This window comes from Heliangelus exortis, chromosome 3 (assembly GCF_036169615.1).
Source record: "Heliangelus exortis chromosome 3, bHelExo1.hap1, whole genome shotgun sequence".
Lineage (NCBI taxonomy): Eukaryota > Metazoa > Chordata > Aves > Apodiformes > Trochilidae > Heliangelus > Heliangelus exortis.
This window is the reverse complement of record NC_092424.1, coordinates 112,991,873-113,018,562: the sequence shown is the minus strand read 5'-3', so window position 1 is coordinate 113,018,562 and position 26,690 is coordinate 112,991,873. Positions and strand designations below refer to the sequence as shown.

The window sequence follows — 26,690 nt, the reverse complement described above, 5'->3', positions numbered from 1 at the left end:
AATGCTCAGGGGGCTGGAACACCTCTGCTGGGAAGCCAGGCTGAGGGAGCTGGGGGTGTTCAGCCTGGAGAAGAGAAGGCTCTGGGGAGACCTAAGAGTGACCTTCCAGTGTCTGAAGGGGCTACAGGAAGGGTGGAGAGGGACTGTGTGCAAGGGCCTGGAGGGATAGGATGAGGGGCAATGGGTTTAAATTAGAGAAGAGCAGCTTTAGATTGGATGTGAGGAACAAGTTGTGTCCCATGAGGGCAGTGGAACAATGGCACAGGGTGCCCAGGGAGGGGGTTGAGGCCTCATCCCTGGAGATGTTCAAGGTGAGGCTTGAGGAGGCTCTGAGCACCCTGATCTGGGTGAGGGTGTCCCTGATACTGCAGGGGTTGGACTGGGGGAGCTTTAGAGGTTCCTTCCAACCCAAATCATTCTATGATTCTATTTTGCTGTCAAACACCAGCAACATTTCTGCTCTGCTGATGCAGTGGCCTGGCCTTGACATTGAAATTCTCCTCCAAACAGGGGAGGCTGTGAAGCTGGAGATGGGAGCTGCAGACCAAGAGCAGATTTGCCCTTAGTGCTTGCAGGGAAGACAAGGCATCTTGTCATAGAATGGGCTGGGTTGGAAGGGACCCCAGAGATCATCAAGTCCAACCCTTGATCCACTCCCCCCGTGGTTCCCAGCCCATGGCACTGAGTGCCACATCCAGGCTCTTTTGAAATAGCTCCAGGGATGGAGAATCCACCCCTTCCCTGGGCAGCCCATTCCATTGCCTGATCACCCTCTCCAGAAAGAAATTCTTTCTAATGTCCAACCTAAACCTCCCCTGGCACAACTTGAGGCCTCTTGTGCCCTCTTGTCTTGCTGAGAGTTGCCTGGGAAAAGAGCCCAACCCCCCCCTGGCTCCAACCTCCTTTCAGGGAGTTGGAGAGAGTGATGAGGTCTCCCCTGAGCCTCCTCACTCTCTACAACTACCAGAAAGGAGGTTGTAGCCAGGTGGGGGTTGGTCTCTTTTTGGGAGATCTTTGGGAATCTTCTTGGGAATCTTTGGGAACCAAAGCATAGGAAAGACCATTTGTGTAATCCCCTGGTGACATTTGTACCTGGTCTTCTACTTGTGCAATGGATTGCTGAGAAACAGAGTGATGGCACTGGGATAATGAAGGAGCAACTTAACAGCAGTCAAATTTGGAGCTACAAATCTGGGTCTTTTCCAGCCCAACTAAGCAGAAAGCCTAGCTGAGGCACCCCACACCCCAGCAGATCATGATTCCTGTCTATGGCCTTAATTCCAAAGGGAATCCAGAAATTTCACTCCATCCTTCCCAAGATCTGGGACATAATGGCACTTCTTAGGTGTAGAGATGCTTCCTACATCCCCAGTAACCAGAAAGTAAACCAGACTTATTGGGCTGGGGTTTCTTTTAGGGGATTATATCCATTTGTGTTGGGGAAAACAAGCAATTGTTCACAGATCTGTTGGTATCACTTGCCAAAACCACCACCAGAGCTGCCAACTGGTGTCATAGAACCCAGATGACAAGAGTCAGAAGCTTCAAGAGGTGAGTTTCATGGAATCAAGAGACAGAAACACAATTGCCAGGACCCCAGCAAGCTGACAACAACCTGCCAGGAATGTTTTGTACTTCCTGTCAACAAGGTCAGCCAGAAAAAAAAGTAAAAAAATATCCCTGCCCAAAAGCAATTGTCTCTGTCTCTGAAAGACAGAAAAAATATCCCCAACATGAAACCAAAGAATTGATGTTATCACAGTCTGAACACAGCTGAGGGAAAAGGATACTATTCCCAGATTATTCCCCATCATTCACCCCACCACTGTCTACTCAGCTTTTTACACTGTTAACCACATCAGTTAGGTGAGCCCAGTTAAATTGAAATGTTTTCAAGTACTGCTTGTTTTTTGCTTGGTTTTTTTTTTTATTTTTAACTCAGGTACTGTTAAAAAACAAAAAAACCCCACAGGTACCTGCATTTATGTCAGTGGATATGGGGGCACAGTTCTTCCCTTAAAGAGGCAGTGATGAATATTAAGAAGGTGGCAAACCATTTTAAGCTCGATTTGTTGCTGGCAGAACACATCTGGATGCAGCCCAGCAGAGTCCAAGAGTGCCTGAACCACCCGGTGAGGTCCCCAGGGGGAGCTCCACCAGGCAGGTCCTGCATCTGTGCTCAGAGATTGTCTCCATTCACTGCCCTTATCTAGATCAGCACATGTATCCTGTCCTAACCAGCCCAGCTCAGTCATATTGTCTTTGGAAAGCCCCCAGAAAGGGACACTTAAATCTTATTTTTCTGTGAGATATTGATCTGCCCAAGGAGACCTCCCAGACCTCCGAAAACCATTGTGGAAAAGGGTTCTTTCCATCCTCTTTCCAATGAAAGAAACTAGAGGCACCCTAACAACAGATCAGACCCAGCCAGCACGGGTTTAGGAAGGGCAGGTCCTGTCTGACCAACCTGAGCTCCTTTTATGATCGGGTGACTGCCTGGTGGATGAGGGGAAGGCTGTGGATGTGGTCTACCTGGACTTCAGCAAAGCCTTCAACACCGTCTCCCACAGGATTCTCCTGAAAAAGCTGTCAGCCCACAGCTTGGACAGGGGCACCCTGTGCTGGGTTAGGAACTGGCTGGAGGGCCGGGCCCAGAGAGTGGTGCTGAATGGGGCTGCATCAAAATGGCGGCCGTGGTGTCCCCCAGGGATCAGTACTGGGCCCAGTCCTGTTCAATATCTTCATTGATGACTTGGATGAGGGGATTGAGTCCATCATCAGCAAGTTTGCTGATGACACCAAGCTGGGGAGAAATGTTGATCAGCTGGAAGGCAGGAGGATTCTGCAGAGGGACCTGGACAGACTGGAGAGTTGGGCTGATCCCAAGGGGATGAGGTTCAACAAGGCCAAGTGCCGGGTCCTGCACTTTGGCCACAACAACCCCATGGGGAGCTCCAGGCTGGGCACAGAGTGGCAGAAAGGGACCTGGGAGTCTGGATTGCCAGGAAGCTGAACATGAGCCAGCAGTGTGCCCAGGTGGCCAAGAAGGCCAATGGCATCCTGGGCTGTGTCAGGAAGAGCGTGGCCAGCAGGTCCAAGGAGGTGATTCTGCCCCTGTACTCAGCCCTGGTAAGGCCACACCTTGAGTCCTGTGTCCAGTTCTGGGCCCCTCAGTTCAAGAAGGAGATTGAGGTCCTTGAACAGGTCCAAAGGAGGCAACCAAGCTGGTGAAGGGACTCGAACACAGATCCTATGAGGAGAGGCTGAGGGAGCTGGGGCTGTTCAGCCTGAAGAAGAGGAGGCTCAGGGGAGACCTCATTGCTCTCTACAACTCCCTGAAAGGAGGTTGGAGCCAGGGGGGGGTTGGGCTCTTTTCCCAGGCAACTCTCAGTAAGACAAGAGGGCATGGTCTTAAATTGTGCCGGGGGAAGTTCAGATTGGATATTAGAAAGAATTTTTTCATGGAAAGGGTGATCAGACATTGGAACGGGCTGCCTGGGGAGGTGGTGGACTCTTCGTCCCTGGAGACATTTAAAAAGCGACTCGATATGGCACTCAGTGCCATGGTCTAGTGACTGTGGCAGTAGTTGTTCAAGGGTTGGACTCGATGATCTCTGAGGTCCCATCCAACCCAGCCTATTCTATGATTCTATGATTCTATGAACACAGGTTTTAGTATTATTTACTGAGTAGTAGTAAATTAGTATGAATCTGGAAATAACTGTTCAGCAAGTTTCTCCCACATGATCAAACAGAGTCAGATTCTTCATTAAGACCTGAAATAAACTCACCTCTGGTAAGCAGAACTCAGGTACAGAGTCTACAAACACATGGCCAGAGCACTCCTTCAACTCCTGTGAGAAAAGTACATGAATACAGAAGACACAAAAATATAACACAGCATTTCTCCAACACAGAGGATTTTGCACTTCCAAAACCTTTATCACAGGCAATTTCCAGCCCACATGTGTGTTATGTTTATCCCCCTTCTAGATACAATTTGCTGTAAGCAGATCTGCTGAAATTCCTCCTGTGAGATGAAGTTTCTTGGCACTTCAAGGGACATCTCTAACAATGCAAGTTGACTGTCAGAATCAGAAGTAAAGTATGAGCTGAAAAGGGAGTCATGAAGACCACTCTTCCTGGAACTGATGCTCTCTAGACCTGGGAGGTATGCACAGAACTTTTACAGTGCTCTGGCTGTCTTACAAGTTTGGAAGTTAGTTTGGTTCCCAATAAAAATCAAACCTCTTCTATCTTATTATGAGCAGATAACATTTTTTAGCCCCTGTATCAGAGCATTTGATGGAACATCTTTTGGAGATCTAAGCTCCACGTGGCACTTTTTGTTTGATTTATTCCTACTGGATCTCTAGCCCTCTGTTTTCTCCCTCTTTTTTCAAGGCAGACATCAGAAATCTTTATCACATGAAAATTCACATTCTCCAGGATTAAGTATGGAACAAAAATATTCCCAGCTGTAGTCCAAAGACACCTGACAGGCTCTCTATCACTCACACTGCCTTCTCTCACACTGCTTCTCCTGCAGTGAGTGGTCTCGGCCAGCTTCAGACTGACAGAATTAAGGATTGAATCAAATTCTTAATAATTACAGTGCACCTGCCAACTCATAACGAATGAGCAATTACATCTAGTGGCAGAAGTCTCCTAACCTCATCTCCAGGGAGTTCAAAATGATTAAAACTATATCACAGCAAATTTCAGTGCCTCTCCAGGACTTAAGTTTTATAACTGTCAGCCAGAGAGTGCTGTAAGAGGAATGTCCACCCAACATGATAAAACATCCGCCTTTGACTCCTTCCCTTGCCTTTTTCCAGCATGGGTCAAAGAATTTACCATTCCAAGCAATTACAGTGGTCAAGGTGAAGGTAAAGAGATGCTGCCTTTGAATTTTTAACACATGCTTTCCACTCAGGCTGTGTCAGTTTGAAGATTTTTTTTTCCTGCAGCAGCAGTCCCACAGAAATGTAAATACAACCCATAGAAAAATACACTGACAGCTCTCTGTTGTTTTGGACAGAACAGAACCCAAAGCTCTGAGACCAAGGCTGAGATCCAGGAGAAACAAATTCCAGGGAATTGAAACCAGGCAGCTCTATTCCTGCCACTGAGCCTCTGTAGCTCTGCAATTGGCAGTTAGCATGTGTTCTGAACAGAGCTGTTACTATTTTACTAACAGAAATGCTGCCTATACAGTTTCTTTTGTTTCCAATGAGAAGAAAAATTGGGTCTTTAATCTATGATCTTCAGCTCCCTTGCCTGTAAAAATCAGATCAATTCATTTTGTCCACCTCAAAGTTCCCTACAAAAGCAACTATTATTACTGTTTTCCTTTCATGTTCACATAGTCAGAGAATAGTCTATTAAAACAGTATTTTCTCTACTGATACCTATTGCTGCAGACATCTGAAATGTATCTGCCTATTTTACTAACATCTGACATATTTTTATGGTCATTGTTCCCCCGTGGCAGATCAAGCTGGATGCTGCTGTGCCTAGTTTTGGTTGAAGCCCCAGATAAATTCTGCCTACAAACTAATGTAATGAAAAGAGAGGAAAAAAGACAAATTCCATGTCTCTCATGCAGCTGAGCAAGTCCTGTGTCTTAGAATTAGGAGGCTGGAGATAATATCCTCCCTGCTATGTCCAGCAGCAGAACACATGTTGACTTCAGAGGCCAAAGACTTGCTTTTCCTCCAGGAGAGACCTCCCATGGGCAAACCATTCACTTTCTCATCATTCTCCTGCCTAAAAAAAAGGGTATGATACCAACCTCATTTATGAAGCTTCATATATATGAAGCTTTAGTATCAGAAAAGTGAGACTGTTGAAATAAAAGGCACTCTAAGAAGCCAAGCACTATTATTTATGGAGCTCCATGAAATAAAAAAAAATATCCATACTAATGATTTCTGCATTTTAACAGGATTTTTAAAAAAGCTGAGCTACCTCTGAAGTCTGAAAGCCTGAGCTGCTGTTAGTGTTTTGTTTCAAAATGTTCTGCTCTACAAGAACATCAGGGCTGCATGGGTGCACAGAGAAACCTTTGGGATGAGTCAGCATGGAAGTGTTATTGTTCCTGCAGTGCAAGCTCTTAACCTGTCAGGTAGCTTCTTGCATGGCAAGAAAATTCTAACCATCAGGATAGTACCTTGTCCAGAAATGTGCTTCCATCTTTCAAAACCCATCCGGGAAGTTTGGACAGCCTGGGGCTAAAGGAAGAGAGGGAAAAAAAAAATGATTGCAGTATTACTTCTTATCAGTCACTAAGCATAGATCTTCTATTTGGTATCATACAGGAGGAGAACACCATTTCCAGCTCAGGGAACTAACAGTCTCAATAAAACAAACAGACAGTTTCACTGTGTTTAAGTGTTCACTGGAATGACTTTTACAAATCATGATTATGACACTTATAAATAAAAAGAATAAGAGGGTGACACATGCAGGAGTTTGATTTTAGTCACCTACAGTGAGAATTTCAAAAAAGGCTCAGTGCTGTTCAGGTTGCCCTGTGGTGAAACTGGTTGTATAAACAGAACAAGGGTGAGGGCAGCAACAAACTCTATGCAAAAGCACTATAAAACTGCTTTGGGACAGAAGATGACAAATATTCCCCTTAGTAACAGCAATGAAAGACCAATGCCCTGGACTAAGTCACTTACAGACACAGAGGTTGTGATTTTATGTCCTCACAAACCATGGTTCCATACTTAGGTGTCACCCTGAACACCCACACCAACCAACAGCAGGAAGGACAAAGGGGCAGGGAGGTTTTGTTGTGAACTGCATGTGTTAAAAACTGGCAGATTGGTACCAGCCAGCAATGGCAGGGCTCCTTTATTTAATTGTTTCAAATGTTAATAAAGAAACTTCAAGGTGGATGTTGTATTCCAGAATTTACAGTAGGAATGGCTGGAGCACTTCTTGTGACCATCACTGAGAGATTTACCCAGACTTCAGGGACATCTGGTTTTTGTGTGAGCCTACAACTTAGATCTACAACCACTGTCTGCCCAGACTGAAGCACATCTACAGAAATAAAAAGAAGAAGAAAAGAGGAAATAAGAGAACTGAACCTGCCTGGAACCAAGCCCTGTAACAGCCTCAAATTTAGAGACACAACTTGAGAACCCCATTGCAATGAAATCTGCAAGTGCTGCAGGCTAAGCTCTCTAGACTATAGCATAAGTGCATGCTTTGTGCTGGGAGGGCTTTCAAATGGAAATCTTGAAAATAGAAAATGATTCAAGAGCTCAGAGGAATGTTGTGTTCAGACTAACAGCAGTATGGAAGAACAAATCTTAACTGGCACTCCAGAAGGAAGGAAAAAGGGGAAATTTAAGACTCAAGAAGTACTGACAGAAGGTAGGTGAAAGAGACCTGGGGGTCCTGGTAGACAAGAAGATGCCCATGAGCCAGCAATGTGCCCTTGTGGCCAAGAAGGCCAATGGCATCCTGGGGTGCATTAGAAAGGGTGTGGTTAGTAGGTCAAGAGAGGTTCTCCTCCCCCTCTATTCTGCATTGGTGAGGCCACACCTGGAGTATTGTGTCCAGTTCTGGGCCCCTCAGTTCAAGAAGGACAGGGAAGTGCTTGAAAGAGTCCAGCGCAGAGCTACTGAGATGATTAAGGGAGTGGAACATCTCCCTTATGAGGAAAGGCTGAGGGAGCTGGGGCTCTTTAGTTTGGAGAAAAGGAGACTGAGGGGTGACCTCATCAATGTTTTCAAATATGTAAGGGGTGAGTGTCAGGGAGATGGAGTTAGGCTTTTCTCAGTGGTGACCAGTGATAGGACAAGGGGTAATGGGTGTAAATTGGAGCATAGGAGGTTCAAGTTGAATATCAGAAAAAATTTTTTTACTGTAAGGGTGACAGAGCCCTGGAACAGGCTGCCCAGGGGGGTTGTGGAGTCTCCTTCACTGGAGACATTCAAAACCCACCTGGACACGTTCCTAGGGGATGTACTCTAGGGGGCCCTGCTCTGGCAGGGGGGGTTGGACTAGATGATCTTTCCAGGTCCCTTCCAACCCCTAGGATTCTATGATTCTATGAAGGTAAGAGGTGAGAGCAGAAGTATATGTCATCAAGAAGCTATGCCAAAAAAGTGCAAGTCCCTTCTGAGGAGAAAGAGTAAAGTCTGAAGAAGTCTGTGATGGAAAAGATGAGGTGGGTAAATGTACTCCCCAATGACACATTGAAAAGCAAAATTTAAAAGCAGTATTTGGAGACTGAGCAGAATGTGTGCAGAGAGACTAAAAGACCTATGGAAAAAAAACAGGGAAAAAGCAGAAGTTGCTCTAATAGCAACAACTTTAACATATAGGGAAGGAGAAACATTGGTTGGAAAGGACATCTGGATGTCTGTAGTCCCATGTCTCAAAGCCAGCACAAGCTCAGGTCAGCTGTGGCCTTGCAAACCCCCAGAGCATGAGATCCTGGAGCCTCTCTGGGGATGGCTTGTTAAGAAAAACTTCATCACTGTGAGGCTGATGTCCAACCTGAGCCTCTCAAGACACAATTTTTGGCCACTAGTCCCTTATACTGCCTGTCACTGGGAAGAAAGGCTTTGTCTCTGTTGCTTTGATATCTAGACTAGATATTAGGAAGAATTTTGTCACTGAAGGAGTAGCCAGGCACTGGAATGGGGTGCCCAGAGAGGTGGTGGAGACAGCATCCCTAGAGGGATTAAAAAAACCATGTAAATGTGGCACTTCAGGACATGGTGTAGTGGGCATCCTGTTTTTTTCTGGGTTTTTTTGAACTTGGTGATCTTAGAAGTCTTTTCCAACCATAACAATTTTGAAATTCCTTTCAAGCAGATGTAGGTGGCTCCCTGTCTATAGCCTCCCCTCTGCCCAGCTCCCTCAACCTCTCCATGCAGTCCCAGGCTCTGGTCCCTGACCATCCTGAAGCCCCCTAAACACTTTCTCTACTTTCTCAGCATCCCTCTTCAATTGGGAATTCAAACCTGGATCCATCTGTAGCTTCACCAGCACGAAGCAGAGCAGATTACATTTGCCCTACTCCCCCTGATTTAGCCTGGGACACTGTTTGCCTTATTCATAGAATCATAGAATCATAGAATCCTAGGGGTTGGAAGGGACCTCAAAAGATCATCTAGTCCAACCCCCCCTGCCAGAGCAGGGCCCCCTAGAGTACATCGCCTAGGAACGTGTCCAGGTGGGTTTTGAATGTCTCCAGTGAAGGAGACTCCACAACCCCCCTGGGCAGCCTGTTCCAGGGCTCTGTCACCCTTACAGTAAAAAAATTTTTTCTGATATTCAACTTGAACCTCCTATGCTCCAATTTACACCCATTACCCCTTGTCCTATCACTGGTCACCATTGAGAAAAGCCCAACTCCATCTCCCTGACACTCACCCCTTACATATTTGAAAACATTGATGAGGTCACCCCTCAGTCTCCTTTTCTCCAAACTAAAGAGCCCCAGCTCCCTCAGCCTTTCCTCATAAGGGAGATGTTCCACTCCCTTAATCATCTCAGTAGCTCTGCGCTGGACTCTTTCAAGCACTTCCCTGTCCTTCTTGAACTGAGGGGCCCAGAACTGGACACAATACTCCAGGTGTGGCCTCACCAATGCAGAATAGAGGGGGAGGAGAACCTCTCTTGACCTACTAACCACACCCTTTCTAATGCACCCCAGGATGCCATTGGCCTTCTTGGCCACAAGGGCACATTATTCCTGATCATAGATTCATAGAATTTTGATGATGAAAGTGTACTCTTAACTTGTACTAAACCTGGCAGGCACAGAAGAGAACAATCTTTTCTAAAGAGGCAAAATTAGCAGATGGGCCTTATGTGTGTGGGTGAAAGTGGAACAAGTAACACAGGACAGAGAGGACTCTTTACCTTGAAGCCAAGAAGTAACACAGTTCCTGCTGACATAGTTTTGACATTGTAATAGAGTGATTGATTAATCCAAAATAGCTGGAACTGTCCCATAAATAATGTGAGCAAGTGTGTCATGGCTAGACAGGAAAGGTTAAGAGCTTCCCACATGTTCATTTTACCATTTTGCATTTGACTTTGATACAGGGGAGAAAATTCCAGTTGACAAACCTCCTTTAAAGTACATGAACTGGCATAAAGTGTTTGGCAACTGCAGGCCCTTTGAACATGCTCCACAGGCTGGTGAGATAAAGAACTGCCTTTTCCAGAACAGAATCTAAATACCTTTTGATGGGATTCTTTTTTTTGAAAAGTAAAGAACTCTAAAAAATGTCCATCCCCTTTAAAGACACAAACACTACAGCACACTCTCATAGATTAAAGCATATGGTCTCCAAATGTTTGCTCAAGGAGGGTCCCATGCCAGGTACAACACAGAATTTAGCTGCATAGCAAAGAGCCTATGTAATTTCACACCTGTATGCTCCACAGAGGTAAAATTTAGGGCACCTTTGCAGCTGACACACTGGGACTTGTAGAACCCAAATGGTTCATGGATCATACTTTGGGAACCTCTGGTTCAAAGACACCAGAGAGAGAAGCATAGCTCCTCTCTGGTTAAGATTTGTGTGACTTTTCTTTTTTTTTTTTTTTTTTTCTTTTTTTTACATAATTTTTTAATTAGGTAATTTATTAAAAAGAACTCAATTTTTTCATTTTTAAAAAAATTTTAATAAATACACCCATGGGTCCATCTCAGCCTAGGGACAAGAAGCAGCACATCTGGTTCTGAGAGGACACACAACTGGTACTAACCTAAGATCTGACAGATCAATGGTCAATTTTTTATGCTGCTTCATGCTTCATACAAGGCCTCAGCCAGCCAGACCTTGTAGTCTCTCACCTGGAAACTGATGATAATGTCAGCTCTCTGTCACCTGGCCTTGTTATGTTGATACAGACATTTGAATTTCAGAGGTATTTAGACACCATGGTAATAGAGACCTGATATATAAAGGTACAACTGTGAATATGAATACTGTAGATAAGGAGTTTTTAGTGGCAGCCACATTTCTCCTCAAGTTTCTAACTCATTTCCACAAGTCCCTGCAGGACATCTGTTTTGTAGAGTACTGAAGAGATCAATTACTTGCCCAAGTCCATGTGCTTAGGACAATCCTTGCTGTAAGGGGTGTTCAATCACCTTACAGACAAGATTGATTTGATTTAAATCCAACTGTTTGCTCCAATTCCACTGGGCCATCAGGGGTCAAATCTGACATCCTTTCTTATTGAGTCTGAGTCATTTCAGTGCAGACATTCTGGAGGTACTTGGGGAATTCCAGGTTGTGACCTGCAATTTGGCTGCTGATTCCCAGGGTCTGCTATCAGCAGCCAAAGCTGGCACATCCCTGGGGATTGCTGATGCCTGCAGTTCTAAAGAACCTCTTAAGCCTTTGTTCAATCACCTAATTTTGCTACTTGTACCTCTCTCAATTTCCTTTTTTCTTTTGGGGGTGGGTGGGAGAAAGTGAATGCAAGGCAATTCTGCCTGTACCTACATTTCCCAAATTTTCTGGATCCCTTCAAAATCTACTGCTGCCCCTAAATGGTGTAGTTAGCAATGACATCATGGAACAGGACAAATATTCACTGTTTACACTGATCCCTCTCAAAGTATGTGTTGCTTGTATGTGGACCTTGGATGCAGACCTTGACCTCCACATTCTCTCAGAACAATGCATACATTGTCTATTCTTTTGGGCTCCAAAAAAGAACAAATCATAGGAAGTGCTGGACAAACTGCTTTAACCTCATTAGGTGACTTCAGAAACTCCATTCCCAGTTATATTCTCCCTCTCTCAACCAAGTCTCCCCTGAACCCAGCATGTTCCTCACTCACTCGATTCCTCTTGGATCAAAGTTACTGAATTATTTTTTTTGGTGAAAATTACTGCTTCCCATCACCAAGAGTCACTCATTCCCACCTTTCCAAATCCTCAATTTTTTTATTTATTCCATTCATGAAAGACATAAGTTACTCGACTGAGTATCCAAAGCCATCTGAAAACCTTGGAAAATACAACTTTGTAGTTAGGGCATAGAAGGAGGAGTCTTGATTTCAAAATTCTCTTCTTGACTCTACTTTTGTTTCACAACCATTCCTTTCTGGTGCCCAGCTGCACTGCCCTTTACTTATGGAATTTTTAAAAGGGAACCATTATGCCATCAAGTCAGCTCAGGAGGACTGTTAAGCTCTATTTTCTCTTGCATTAGCCTGGGCTCTAAAGAAAAGCCTGAGAAGACCATGGTTAAACAGTACTTGCTGGGCTCCAAGCACTCCATCTCAGTTACCCATTTATCTCATCTTGCATGAAGAAGCCAGAAAGATGACAGATATGTGACCTCACTTGTGCTGAGCAGTTGCAGCAATACTTTACTGAAGCTTAGAATAAATTATCTAGAAAAACCAATCAATAAATCCATAAAATGTCTTCCGTCTACTGAGCCAAAGGACGTTATTTTGATAAAGAGAATTTTTAAGTGAACAAAGTCTATTTATGACATCAGATGATGCTCTTCATTTGCACTCATCCCAGTACACCATTTCACACAGAGCACTCCAACTGCAACCCAAGAAGACCCAGCCTAAGTGCTCCCAGCCCACAGAACATACCTCTGAACCAGTGGCAAGGGGAGGAAATTGAGGGTAGACGTCATATCCAGCCCACAATCCAGCATGATGGTGGTGGACTTGAACTTGAGCACATTGCATGGTAAAGTTGGATGTCCTGACAGGCAGTACTGAAAGGAGAACACAAGGAAGAGTTACTCTTGACCTTTACCAACTGAGCAACCAGAAAACTGCCTTTTTTTATTTTGTTTTTAAACATGGATTTTCATACACAGGAATAAAACCCAACTCCCTCCAAATCGATGCCTCAGAGCTGAGAGGTCACTGAAACCTCCCCACATCAGGGTATTAAGGGACAGATTTTCTACAGGCAAGGTTTTCAGGCACTGGTGAGGCCACAGCTTGAGTCCTGTGTCCAGTTCTGGGCCCCTCAGCTCAGGAAGGAGCTTGAGGTGCTGGAGCAGGTCCAGAGAAGAGCAAGGAGGCTGGGAAGGGATCCAGCACAAGTGCTGTGAGGAAGGGCTGAGGGAGCTGGGGGTGTTGAGGCTGGAGAAGAGGAGGCTCAGGGGAGACCTCATCACTCTCTGCAACTCCCTGAAAGGAGGTTGGAGCCAGGGGGGATTGGGCTCTTTTCCCAGGCAACTCTCAGCAAGACAAGAGGGCACAAGAGGTCTCAAGTTGTGCCAGGGGAGGTTTAGGTTGGACATGAGAAAGAATTTCTTTCTGGAGAGGGTGATCAGCCATTGGAATGGGCTGCCCAGGGAAGGGGTGGATTCTCCATCCCTGGAGATATTTCCAAAGAGCCTGGATGTGGCACTCAGTGCCATGGGCTGGGAACCACGGGGGGAGTGGATCAAGGGTTGGACTTGATGAGCTCTCAGGTCCCTTCCAACCCAGCCCATTCTAGGATTCTATGATCCCAAAGGCTGAAAGGATGACATAGCTTGTCTGTCCAATTTATGATACATGCAGAATCTTTTTCCTAAGCACCACCTCTTTTCACAAAACTCTTAGAAAATCAGTATATTTAAAACTCAGTCCAATTGGAAAAACTTGGTTGCAATTAGCTAGCAAATCTGAAAATTCACTGGGCTTGAAAAGGAGGGAGAGAATCCCTGCAGGAATGTAGGTTTTATTTCCTTAAACCAGCCTGAAGAAGGTGGAAGGATCACAGAAGGATGTGTGGCTGCTGGGCAGAGGAAGCTGTACATGTGCAGGGCAGCAGCTCTGGGCCATGCTCTCACCTGCTTTTTGTCTTGCTAAATGCAAACAGGAAACAGGAGGGAAGGGGCAACCATTCCTGAATGGAAGGGTTTGTGTACTGAGAAATCCCAAATGCTTTGCAAGCTTAATGAGGCAGCAAGCAGGTTGTGTGCAGGGGCACTTCAGCATCATTGAGATGCAGTCACCTCTTGTGTGGAGAGTGGCAAACATTTAACAAGGCCCAGAAGCTGGGGAGGCTTTGAATAAGGAGAGAATAAAAATGCCAGCTTTAAAGTGCAGGATTAAAAAGGTAAATGTCTGAATAGAGCATGGCCACCCCTGCCAAGGGTTTCTCTTCTTTGATGGGTATTTAGGGATTGCAAGATTAGGAGATTCTGCCACTGGAAATTTTTTGCATCTTGGGGAAGTCAGGGAAGTCTGCTGAGTGAGCAACACTCAGGTGGTCAAACCTGAATTTTAAATTCAAGTGTTGGTCAATTAAGAGGAAAAAATATCAATTAGTTGGCCATGCACTGTGAAAAAAAAGACTCAGGCATTTTCTAAGTCATTTACACCCTATATTTGCTTTCTATATTTCACTCTACAAAGTGGAAAAATGGTAGATTAATAATTCCATTTTCTACCTCTGCTCACAGTAACTACAGCTGTCTGGATTAACAGCTCCCCAAGAGTCCATTTATATACATTCATACCCATTTTAAATGATATTTAAATATTTAAAACCTACAAAGCCTCAAATATTAAATGTAGAAATATCACAAAGCCTTTTGTTTTAAATTCACAGAGCTTTAATTACTAAGGAGCAACATTACATTTTGCTTCCTGTTAGCAAACTTTAAAAACATGAAAAGCCAACCTGGTGAAGAAGTGAGTCTGCAAGGAATTCAGTTGTTTTATTCACAAATGTAAAATACATATGTGACATTAAGTCCCCACCAGACCAGAACTTTTGACAACTGAAGCTATAAATCCAAGTAAATAAAAAGAAATGAAGAAAAAAATAAGATCTAAACTAATCTTGCAGATTTTAAGCCACTAGTAATTAAAAAAGCAATGTCATATCACCACTCTTATCAGCAAAACACTCTCTTGCCTTTTTTAAAAAAAATCATGAATGGGATCATGACCCTGATATCTTTAAGCTAACTGGAAAATCTTCCTTTTTTCTTCTTTAAAAGCATCTGAAATAATCTATATCTATGGCTGTCACACTGTGGTAAATGGATTCCTGGGAGTCAATGGACTCTTTCTACCAGTTTGAAGTAAAGAGACTTTAAAAAAAAAAAACCAATTCATATATGCTATACAGCTCTTTGCCCAGGTGACAATTCTGGGTCTGCACCTCTGTTAGAATTTTAGATCAGAATCCAAGAATGTGAGTGTTTGCACTATATATCTATGCAAACTATAAATGTGCATGTAAATGTATGCACAGGTTATAACTGGTAATTTCCACCCAAATTATACTTGTCACAGTTTTAAACAGATCCAGAGATCCCAGTCACTAATATTCCTGACTAAAGTGCAAGTCATTTTTGCTCTGAGATTTCTTTGCTTCCACCTTTATTCCTTTACAGCTAAAGGCTGGTGCAGCTAACACAATAGCTGCCTCATCTCCTAATTAAAAAATTAATGAAAAAAAAAAGGTCACAAAACATAAAAAATGCCCACCTCTGCTCACAGTTTTCTTGGCAGGCTTTGTAAACTGGATGAAAGTTTGACAGAGCAGGGCACAGAGAGCTCAGGATGAGGGGCTAAATCCAGATGCTGAGGCCCTCCCAGGAGCAGGTTCTCAGCAGACATCTGGTTCACTCTTGCCAGCTCAGTGTCCCTGGTGGTCTCAGGGATGGCAACGTGACAGAGAAAGAGATCATAGAATCCTAGAATTGGCTGGGTTGGAAGGGACCTCAGAGATCACCAAGTCCAACCCTTGATCCACTCCCCCCGTGGTTCCCAGCCCATGGCACTGAGTGCCACATCCAGGCTCTTTTGAAATATCTCCAGGGATGGAGAATCCACCCCTTCCCTGGGCAGCCCATTCCAATGCCTGAGCACCCTCTCCAGAAAGAAATTCTTTCTCATGGCCAACCTAAACCTCCCCTGGCACAACTTGAGACCTCTTGTGCCCTCTTGTCTTGCTGAGAGTTGCCTGGGAAAAGAGCCCAACCCCCCCCTGGCTCCAACCTCCTTTCAGGGAGTTGGAGAGAGTGATGAGGTCTCCCCTGAGCCTCCTCTTCTCCAGCCTCAACACCCCCAGCTCCCTCAGCCCTTCCTCACAGCACTTGTGCTGGATCCCTTCCCAGCCTCCTTGCTCTTCTCTGGACCTGCTCCAGCACCTCAAGCTCCTTCCTGAGCTGAGGGGCCCAGAACTGGACACAGGACTCAAGCTGTGGCCTCCCCAGGGCTGAGCACAGGGGCAGAATCCCTTCCCTGGACCTGCTGGCCACGCTCTTCCTGACACAGCCCAGGATGCCATTGGCCTTCTTGGCCACCTGGGCACACTGCTGGCTCATGCTAGCAGCTCCAAACCATTTCAAATGTTGCAGGTTAAAGGCAGTGCCTTGAGTTCCAGCTGAAGCCAAAAAATACTGCAGTGCATCCTGCCACTGCTAATACCATGTGGTAGCTTAAAAATCTGGGGGGGAACTGGCAGCTGGGGGAGTTGGCTGGACACGAGCACATTGGGATTTGTGGGAGTCTGACATTTTCACTGGATTCTGAATCAGGTCTGGAGTCTGTCACCTCTACTAAATTCTTCCAAATTCAACCCAAATAGAGGAGAAAAGAGGATGATACAGCAACCAACTCCTCCCCGCCCCCAACCCCAAGATTCAGACACATCTCCAAACAAACACAAGGTGAAGAATCAGGTCTGATGATCCCAAAATTTAGACACAGGTCTAAAATGTCACAGTGCACATTTCAGATAATTTGTATTTCCTCCCCAACCTCTTCCCTCTCCCTACACCTATGCAAGACTCCAGACATAAACTCTCCATTTCCACTGTGGTTTTCATTTAAAGATTTCTCAGTTTGCTTCTTTCCCCCTGCACTATATCAGCCTCTACAATCATACCCAGAAGTGCTAATTTTGAAGAGTTTGTTCCACTGGCAATATTCATCTGTGCACAGAGACTCAAACTCACAAATAACATTATGCAGGATGAAGCTCTTTGGCCACCTACCTACTGATGTAATTTTTCACAGGTGCACCACAGAGAGTAACCTACAAAAAAGTCCCAAAACAAGCCCAGAATCCAAGTTCACTTCTGTGAAGGTCCTTCAAGACAAATTGCTCAGTCTCAAATAATAAAGACATCATTACATCTAACAACAGTGTAACCTGAGGTTAAACAAATCAAACATTATGCTCAGGTATTTTGGTATCTGCTTTGGTTTTCACCTCCAGACAAAGAATGGCAGCACATTATGTGAAACAGAGAAATTCTTCCTGGAAAACACTGGATGAATCCAAGGTCTCTGGGAAATTTAAGCAGCTGAAAAAAAGGACCTCTAGGTGGGAGTCCAGTAAGATGAGTAATGTATTTTCTGATAACTTTCCCTTCAATAGATTTGTCACATCAGGACAAAACTATTTGTCAGAAGCATAGTGTACCCTTAACAAAGCTACTCACAGATGATTTTCTTATTAGCAATTACCTATATTAACATCATACTGGTATGGAAAATGATGCTATTATGAACCACAGGGATTTATTAATGTTTCCAGAGCAACTCAGCACAGGTCTGGCTCAAGACACACTTGCAGTGGGCTACTTCCACACTATGAGACTGGGATTTAAGAACTGCGAGGCAGAGAAAAGAGACCTCCTGAATCCCACCCACAAACCAAGGCTCTTCAGCCTGGAGAAGGCTCCAGGGACACCTCAGAGCACCTTCCAGTGCCTGAAGGGGCTCCAGGAAAGCTGGGGAGGGACTTGGGACAAGGGCCTGGAGGGATGGGACCTTCCGAGGGGGAAGGGTTTCCAGCTGGGAGAGGGGAGATGGAGAGGAGATCTTGGGCAGGGAGGGAGGGAGGAAGGGAGGGAGAAATTGTTTGGTTGGACTTGGTGATCCCAGAGGTCCTTTCCAGCCATGAGCATTCTGTGATTCTCAGGTGTGGGACATGGGTTAGTGGTGGCCTGGAATAAGGTGAGGGAAGGAGAGAGTAATTGTTTGGGGTGAGGGTGCTGAGCCCCTGGTTGCCCAGGTTGCCCAAGGAAGCTGTGGCTGCCCCATCCCTGGCAGTGTCTCAGCCCAGGTTGGATGGGGCTTGGAGCCCCCTGGGCTGGGGGAGGTGTCCCTGACCATGGCAGGGAGGTGGTGGAATTAAGGTCCGTTCCAACCCAAACTAACTGGGGATTCTCTCGTTCCTCCGCTCCAAAATCCCACAGCCGCACACACCTCGCACCGCCGGCGGCAAAAGGCCAGAGGAGAGCCGCCTTCGGGCCCCTCTCTCTCATACCCGGCTGCCTCATCCTCATCATCCTCATCCCCATTCCCACTCCCCGCGGCCTCCCCCTCCCCTCTCCCCTCAGCTGAGGGGGGGGGCAGCTCCCTGACGCCCGTTTAACGGCCGCTCGCGCGCCGGGCTGCTGAGGGGAGCGGAGGGGAGGGGAGGGGAGCGCTGGGCCCGCCCCATCCCGGCCCCCCCCCCCCCCCAACCCCCTCTCCGTGCCTCAGTTTCCCCTCACGCCCGGCAGGGCCCGAGGCTGCCGCAACCCAAGGGGCGAGGCCCGGAGGTCCCTAAGGAAGGCGGGGGGGTGTGGGGGGGAAAGACAGGAGATCCCTCCCACGCCAGCCCCTCAGCCCCACGCACTCACCAGCTTCATGCTTCACCCGGCTCTATTTAGCGGGACAATCCTGCCCCCCCCTTCCTGCCCTCCACCTTCCCCCTCCCCGCCTCACGTCTCAGGGCATCACGGGATTTGCAGTCCTGCCGCCTCCCCCGCCCAGGATGAAGTAATGGCCGAACCCTCCCCTCCTTCCCGAGGCATGCTGGGAGTTGTAGTCCGCCCCGCGCTTCGCCCCGCGCTCCATTGCCGTGCGTCTGCCCCTCTGGAGGGGGGTGATGGGAGTTGTAGTCCCGCCGCCTCGGCTCTCCCCGTCACCCTGGGGAAAGGGGAACTACAAGTCCCAGGGTCTCACAGCTGCAGCAGGTGGGAGCTCGGATGTTGATATCAACATGGCGCTTGTCAGACAGACAAAGACAGTCAGTCTGGTGTGATTGAGCCAAAAAAAAAAAAAAAAAAAAAAAAAAAAAAAAAAAAAAAAAAGAGGGAGCGAGCGAGGAGGAGGAGGAGGAGGAGGGGGAGGGAGCGGCAGGAGGAGAGGCAGGCGGGGAGAGGGGCCCTTGTCCTCGGGGGGGCTGGGGAGGGGGGCTCGGCGGGCTCGGGATTTCCTTCCCCCCCCTATTGTTCTCGTCCCTCTTGCGCCCCCGTTCCTCTCCCCTCACGCTGGGGCGGGGGGCGGGCGGGGGGACCCCCCGCACTCCTGCCGTTACATGGTGAGGTGGAGACGCCGCCAGCACCCAGAGGTGAGTGTTGCTCGTGGGGAGGAGGAGGAGGGGAGCGTGGGGCCGGGAGGAGGGGATGAGGGGGAAGGAGGGAGGGAAGGGGGGTGGGGGGGAAGAGAGAGGCGCTTGTGAGGGGAGAGGGCGGGCGGGTGGGTGGGCTGGAGGGAGGGGGAGAGGGAAGGGGTCCCCCCTCAGCCGGCACCGCGGCTGCCTGCGGGGGAGTTGCGCCGAACCGGAGAGCGGGTTTCCTTCGGAGAGCGGGATGTGCGTGAGGGGGGGAAAAGCGGGGCGGGGGGCGGGCAGGGGCAGCCCCTCAGCCCGGGCCGCCGCTGGTCTGGAAGAGTTTGAGCCGCGGCTTTGGGTGGCTCCGCGTATTCCCGAGCGGGGGAGGTGGTGGAAGGTGTCCCCGGGTGGCAGCTGCTGCGGGGGTCTGCGGGAGGGCAGGGCAACCTCTGGGTTTTAAAGAAGATCCCTTCATCCTTGTTCTGGCCATTTGTTTATTTATTCTTTTTTTTATTTTTTTTTTTTTTTCTAATTATTTTGGTTTTTACACCCTTTTCCCGGGTGTAAGGGAGGACGGACTTGTGGTGGCGGAGTCCTCTCAGCCTGGGTGGGTTCGTTTTATTTATATTTATTTTCAATTTTTTTTTTTTTTTTTATGATGTTGTTTCGGTTTGGTTCACCGCTGACTTTGGGGCTGGGCTGGTCCGAACCCAGGAGTGAAGGAGGGCGAAGAGGCTTCCCCCCGAACCCTCTTCCCCAGGACCCCGGGGAGGGGCTGCCCCGGCCCGACCCGGCCCGACCCGGCTGTAGTTTGGGCAGAGGAAGGAGGGAGGCACCGACCCTGCGGGGAACGGAGCCCGGGGCGCCCTCGGGATCCAGCCCTGGTTCGCCGGGGAGCTCTGTCCTGGCTTTGGGGGAGCTGAGGAACCGCTGTGGGTGGGTGGGGGGCTCCTTTCAACCCCATTCCCTGGTTTTGGGTGCCGGGGGAAGTGAAGGCCACGGGTGTCCCCGTTGGATCCCAAGGCTTTGGGCGACCGAGAAGGCGAGATCTGTTGCAGCTCCAGGGGCTTTGAGAGAGGGTTTTTTGGGGAGGGCAGAGGCGTGAATCCGAAAGGTGTCTTCTTGCTGGAGAGTTCAGCATGGGAATTGGTGGGGAAGGAGGAGGACCCGGAGGGAATTCATTCCCAAAATGTGCGAGGAGAGCTTGGGTGGGGTGTCAGAGCCTTGTTTATTTCGTACTTGTTGGGAAGAGATGGGGAGGAGGTTTAAATGCTTTGGTGGACGTGTCTGGGATCTTTTTTTTTTTTTTTTTTTTTTTTTCGGTATAGCAGCGGACTTGACCCCAGGTGGAAGGGGATGCAGCTGAACTCTTTTGCTGTGGCTCGGGGATTAAAAGAAAACAAGAAGCAAGTGGTTTTAGGCGCAAAATAGATACGCGAGGCAAACCGAGCCGAGTTCTTCAGCCTCAGTTTTGTCTGATGCCTTTTTTCTTAGTTGTTCTAAGAGTGTCTCTTGGTATGTTTGCCGAGCACTTCTCCGGAAAGCATTTGTTTCTTTTAGATAGCTCTGAAAAAGCCTTGATGGTGTGTGCTGTTCGTGCTGTTTTTCCCTGTCCCTTCGTGTTTATGACCAAAAAAACCAAACAAACACTTTTTTTTTCTTTTTTTTTTTCTTTTTTTTTTTTTGGGGGGGGGGGGGATGGGGAGGGAAGGGAAGAAGGAAGAGGAAATGAAGATTGTAAGCGTGTTTGCTGGTTTGTCTGTGGAGTCGGTTGTGTATCTCAGTTTGTTCCCCTGCTCAAGTAAGACTGGGAGGAGAGATAAGTGGCTTTTAAGTACAAAATGTATGTGGACAAGAGCTGGAAAGATGAAAACTTTGTAGGGAGGAAAGCGTTAAAGCTGATGGCCAGGGCACACGTTTGAGAGCACAGCCGGAGCAGATCTGAGAGGCGATAGCTGCGTGCTCCTGCTTCAAACTAGTGGGGATGGAGGGGGGGAAAAAAACCCCAACCAAACAAACTGGTGGAAAAAAAACCCCAACGAAGACTTAAAATTCGCGTGGATGTTACACCATGTAAAATATATCAGAAAGAGGGATTGTATTCTGCAGCTCATCTGTGGGTCTGGCAAACCCCTGAAGTGCCAGCTTGTGTCCCACGCTATGACTCGCTCATTTCTGCAGGGCTCATCAGGTACAGGCTCTGCTTCCTTCCTGGGATGGTGCAGCTGGCATTTGATTTCCTCCATGGATGGGAGAGGAGGAGTCCTGTGCAGTTTTTTTTTCCCTGAGATGATTGCATTTTCTTTGGCCTTGCTGTACCCTGCCTCATTAGTAGGAGCTGTATCTATATTTATTTACCATTATACCACGTCCCCTGGGATGTCGGGTGTAGTTTGGAGTAGGTATATATGGATTTATCACTCTTTAACATTTTTTTTCCTGCCATCATGCTAGGACCAAATCCGTCAACAGCAGAGAACAAACTTAATTTATTTCTGTGTTTTGCATCTCCTTTTTTGCCATTTCTCTTCCAAATTGCTAAGAAAACGTCTCCAATGTGCAGAGGGGGGAGGGAAGTAGGGGAGAAGTGAGGAAGGGATGGAATATGCTACCTGTGCAGGGATGCATTTGTTATCTGTGTGCTTTGGGAGCACCAGGCAAGGTTTGATGCAGCATCTGAAAACTGGGGTTTGGGAAGTTGAAGGCTCTTCCGGAGCCCCATGAGAGCCACAACTTTTTTTCTGTGTGGTTGACAGAATTGTCTGACGAGCCTGGGCATGAGACTAGGAACAAGGAACTTGTGTTTTACTCAGCAGTGTCTGTTCTTCCTCCTATCATCCCTTTATCACCAGAACAGGCATCAGCATTTTTACCCCTGTGTCATCCAACTCTCTTCAGAACAGGTCTAGACGACATTGTGGTATGCAGACTGCCAGCTGTGTGAGAGGAATGCTACCACAGGTGAAACTGCAGGAATTTTAAGAGTGGTAAAGAAATCTTGAGGAAAATCCTGCGTGGATGAGGCCTGCTTTGTCTCTGTGTTTCCTGAGCAATTTCTTTCTATTTGTTGACCTTTCTAGAAAACGTGCAGCTCTCTAGCACTGTGATTGATAATTCCACAGAATTAGGAACCAGTGTCAGCTGCAGAAAGCTTACTTGTGAGGCAGTTTCAGGGCTGTGTGTGTATTGCTGGTCTCTTTCAAAAGGATGTTAAAAGTTCATGGCTGTCCAGTGTTTTGAAAATGAGATTATTATAAAGTGTTTACTTTATAGTGATGATCCATAAGTTTGTGGAAGTGTTTGTTACATTTTGTTCATCAGTATCTGAAGGTGTGAAAATAGTGAGGCTCTGAAATTCACTTTTAAAACTATTTTATTTTTAACGAGACAGATTTTTAATAAGCATGAATTTCAAGAATTGTTCTGTCATTAACTTTTGGGACTGCTCTTTTTTTATGGGATGTCAGTTGGGGCAGTGGTGAAATTTGGGTCTTAAAAATGTCTGGGAGGAGACTTGTTAGCATTAATGAAAGTGAAATGTGAGAAAGGAAGAGTGCTGTACTGTCACTTTCATGGTGGGAACTCAAAAGATAATTTGGTTATATATGTTAGAAAATAAACCATTTGCATGAAATGACAGCATGTTTTAATCTAAAGGAAGCATCTTGTGCTTTGCAGGGATTCCTGTGCAAAGCTTTTAGAGACACTGCAGAATTACACACTACAACATTGGGATCTGTCACAAATATTTTTCATCTTCTGCAGAGTTTAGGATTTGAAATCAAACACTTAAAGTGCTGCTGACAGCTGAAGAATCCTACTGCAAAAAAAAAAAAACAAACAAAAACCAACTACAGTCTATGCCTTTGGTTCTTCTACTGATGAACTGGTTGCAGTTTTGACATTTCTTTTAAAGTCACTGTAGTCAATTTCACTTCATAGTGATTTTAATGGATCTGCATGCATGTCCTAGTGGGATTGGGCTTTAATTATGCCTATGCTGATAATATTATCATGTGGGTTATCAATGAAGTGAGACCACTGGCATGATTGAAGTGGGATTTCTTAGGAGAGAGGAGAATTTGAATTTTTGGGGGTCTAATTCATATCCCTAAAGGTGGTTTTATACAGAAGATTGGTAATGAATTGTATTTTAGCATTCTTAATATTCATGTATTGACTAAAGCTCCCTTCTGACATGTATAAAATTGCTGGCTGGGTAGCAAAGTGTACTAGAAGTTCATATTTGAACACTCAGTCATGCAGCAGGACTGTATGTTAGCTATGAATGCAATTTCCAGTGTTAATGCTCAAGATAAGTGTTCTGACAAATGCTTTTAATTTGGGGAACAATGCAAGCAAGAATAACAGGATATGAAAAGAAAGCATAATTTTTCATCTTGCAGGTGGCAGACTGAGGTGTAGAAGGATTAACTTGCCTGGGTTCCTGTGTGAAGTCAACAGCAGGACTAGTAATCAGTCTGTGATCTCCAGAGTTTGTCAGGGTTTTAATCAGTTTTTCTTCCTCCTCTTATTAATCAGCTTATTTCCCCATGTTGAAAACAACATCTAGAGATTATTTTTCTGTCCTCCAGTTTCAAACTTTATAGCCTTGAGTTTGCTCCTGTTCAGCTGAGCCTTGAAAACACAGGGTTGGAAAGCTTGGTCTGAGCAGCACCTCCCTGACATATGATACTATCTTGAACAGCCTCTGACAAGTGAACCCTCTCAGTGAAATCATGTGAGGAATTTTATTACTCAACTCTGAAGATCTTCTGGGGGAAAGGAGGTTGCAAACTATTAACTATGTGGTCTTCATTGCAAGTTGGCACATAAAACCTTCTTATGTTTTGAGGCAGTCATGTGGGCCCCAGCAAGAAGTAAGAGAATTGGCTCTGTAGTCTCTGGCCAACTGAAAAACTCATCTTGTGCCTGCTAGAAAAAGATATATATTTGCTTGAAATCTGGTCTTTCTTTGAAGGTAGTTGTGTTTGATTTCCCTCCCCTCTCCTCCCACTCAACAGGGTGCTTGTGCAGACTTAGCTTGTGACCATAAAAGCACGTGGAGAAGCTTTCATGACAGACAGCCCTAAAAAGTAGATTGTGTTTGGGATGCTTCTGTCCTTTGCTCTTGCAGTCAGGTTTACCAAAAGCTCCTTGTTCAGGCAGGCTTCCTGCAGAATGTGCTGCTGAGCAAAGTGCTCATTTCACAGTTGTGAAACTGCTGTTATCACAATTACTGCATCATAAAGCCTAACCTAATCAGAAGTGATCGATTTATGGCCATAACTTGGGTGGTGTGCTAGTGAAGTGCTGCTCTGATGTTTCACATTTGATTCATTATGGCTGAGCCATTATCTTTCTCATTTACTGCTCTGATAAAATAATACTTTGTACCTTCATTTGTAGGTCTCCTGGTGCTTTATAGAGGTATCAGTGTTTTCCAGGTAGAGAAACTGAGGCACAAGGGCCAAGTTCTCACTCAAGGTCATGCACCAAGTCAGTGGCATCTTGAACACAGCCGTGTCTATTCCTCATCTCTTGCACTTTTATATCTGTGATATATTAATATAGATTAACCATATAAAGAATTAATTGGCTGGTCTCATGTTTGATAAGAATACCTGAGTCAATGAGATTTTTTTTTACAGTGATGGGAGGATTTCCCATGTTCCGTTGACTTTTGTGGTTTGATACTTGTTTTCCTTAATTATTCACTTGTTGCTTTTAAATCCATTAGATTTCCCCCCCCCCCCTCCTCATCAGGCCAAAAGCACTATGGGGATGCCCTTTTTTCTTGCATAGGTTGATTTGTTTAATAGCAGTTTTTCAGTGTTGGACTTCAGGAATTCACTTGTATGTTTGTTACCATTTTGATTCAGCACTGCATTAATGTAGACACAAAAAAGTTGAATTATTACTGTTTTGATGTCCTTTTTTAAGAATTAAAAAAACCTAATCCAAGACTGGTTATTCTACCTGTCTGTGTGCAAAGTTCCTTTTCCCAGTTCAATCAGAGCAGTGTGCACAGTCTGAAAGTCAAAGACTACTCTTAAAACTGGGAACTGCTGTAGTGCAGGGCTTCTGACAAAGTGTGTTCTGCTTTATCTTTCCTGTGCAGCCAAGCAAGGGGTATGGAAGGTCAGTTAACTCCTTCTCTGACAGAATAATTCTGTGGATGTTTACTTCACTGTTTCATGTTGGTTGCAGTGCAGTTCTTAGCCTGAAACTTCTCACTCAGCGTGGCCCTTCATCAAGTTTTGTGGATGACAGAATCCTAGAATGGGCTGGGTTGGAAGGGACCTCAGAGCTCATCAAGTCCAACCCTTGATCCACTCCCCCCGTGGTTCCCAGCCCATGGCACTGAGTGCCACATCCAGGCTCTTTTGAAATATCTCCAGGGATGGAGAATCCACCCCTTCCCTGGGCAGCCCATTCCAATGGCTGATCACCCTCTCCAGAAAGAAATTCTTTCTAATGTCCAACCTAAACCTCCCCTGGCACAACTTGAGACCTCTTGTGCCCTCTTGTCTTGCTGAGAGTTGCCTGGGAAAAGAGCCCAACCCCCCCCTGGCTCCAACCTCCTTTCAGGATGTATGAACCAAAATGACATCTCCAGTATGGCTTGACAAAGACCTGATTTTCTGTGGATCATAGAATCCCAGACTGATATAGGTTGGAAAGCACCTTAAAGCTCATCCAGTTCCAACCCCCTGCCATGGTCAGGGACACCTCCCCCAGCCCAGGGGGCTCCAAGCCCCATCCAACCTGGGCTGAGACACTGCCAGGGATGGGGCAGCCACAGCTTCCTCGGGCAACCTGGGCCAGGGTCTCTCCACCCTTGTGCCCAAGAATTTCTTCCTACTGAGTGTATCATAAATCTCAGTGTCTGTGGTGTGTTGGCAAGCATTTCTTCCAGTCACTATTTGCCCAGTGGGTGGAGTATTGTTTCCAGATCTCTTAAGACTCTCACAGCCTGCAGAGACATAATTTATTGCCTGCTTTATGCAGGGAGGTGGCATTCTTTTGGTCTCCATAAATATACAACATCTATTTAGGCTACATTAAACTTAAGTGAACCCCATTCACTGATGTGGTGGTAGATGAGGTCTTAATATTATTGGGCTAAGGCAGTAACACAAGCCAGGCATACAAAATATATTAGTTATGTTTGGCTCTACCCCCAGCTGAATTTCACTTGCCCTGAATTCCTGGCATCTGTTTTTCTCCCCACTTTTGAACTTAATATTTAAGGAGCTTTACTTTGTTTTCAATTTCTTAAATAAAAAATAGTTAAGTTGAGCAGTAAACCAACTCCTGCTACAGAAACAATTACTGTAGGCTGCTCTTTCAGTGAGCTCTGTGAACAGCCAGTTTTAT

At 46.1% G+C, this 26,690-nt stretch overlaps 2 protein-coding genes and 1 long non-coding RNA gene across 22 annotated transcripts in view; 2 read left to right on the top strand and 1 right to left on the bottom strand.

Moving 5' to 3' along the window:
* Positions 1-18,749, bottom strand: part of INTS9 (integrator complex subunit 9) — a 90,287-nt gene extending 71,538 nt beyond the window's left edge. For 2 of the 3 annotated variants that reach the window (XR_011725457.1, XM_071742219.1), the window contains exons 1-4: positions 18,616-18,749; positions 12,611-12,738; positions 6,173-6,233; positions 3,792-3,854 (exon numbers count right to left, since the gene is read on the bottom strand). Coding sequence is in view for 2 of the 3 variants with exons in the window: in XM_071742219.1 (XP_071598320.1) it covers positions 3,792-3,854; positions 6,173-6,233; positions 12,611-12,738; positions 18,616-18,624 (261 nt within the window). In the remaining variant the exon portion in view is untranslated. Of the gene's footprint in view, positions 1-3,791; positions 3,855-6,172; positions 6,234-12,610; positions 12,739-15,463; positions 15,485-18,615 lie in introns of those variants that run through there. The other variant, XM_071742221.1, reaches the window with a different exon arrangement.
* A 371-nt stretch (positions 18,750-19,120) lies between these two features.
* The window catches only part of HMBOX1 (homeobox containing 1), a 137,069-nt gene continuing 129,499 nt past the window's right edge, over positions 19,121-26,690 (top strand). For 12 of the 18 annotated variants that reach the window (XM_071742241.1, XM_071742237.1, XM_071742226.1 and 9 more), the window contains exon 1: positions 19,144-19,328. The gene's annotated coding sequence lies outside the window, so the exon portion shown is untranslated. Of the gene's footprint in view, positions 19,329-19,488; positions 19,572-20,460; positions 20,826-26,690 lie in introns of those variants that run through there. The other 6 variants (XM_071742230.1, XM_071742231.1, XM_071742236.1 and 3 more) reach the window with 5 other exon arrangements.
* On the top strand, positions 21,035-24,718 carry LOC139795343 (uncharacterized). Its single transcript, XR_011725456.1, has 2 exons — positions 21,035-22,297; positions 22,989-24,718. It is a non-coding gene; the product is annotated as an uncharacterized lncRNA (long non-coding RNA).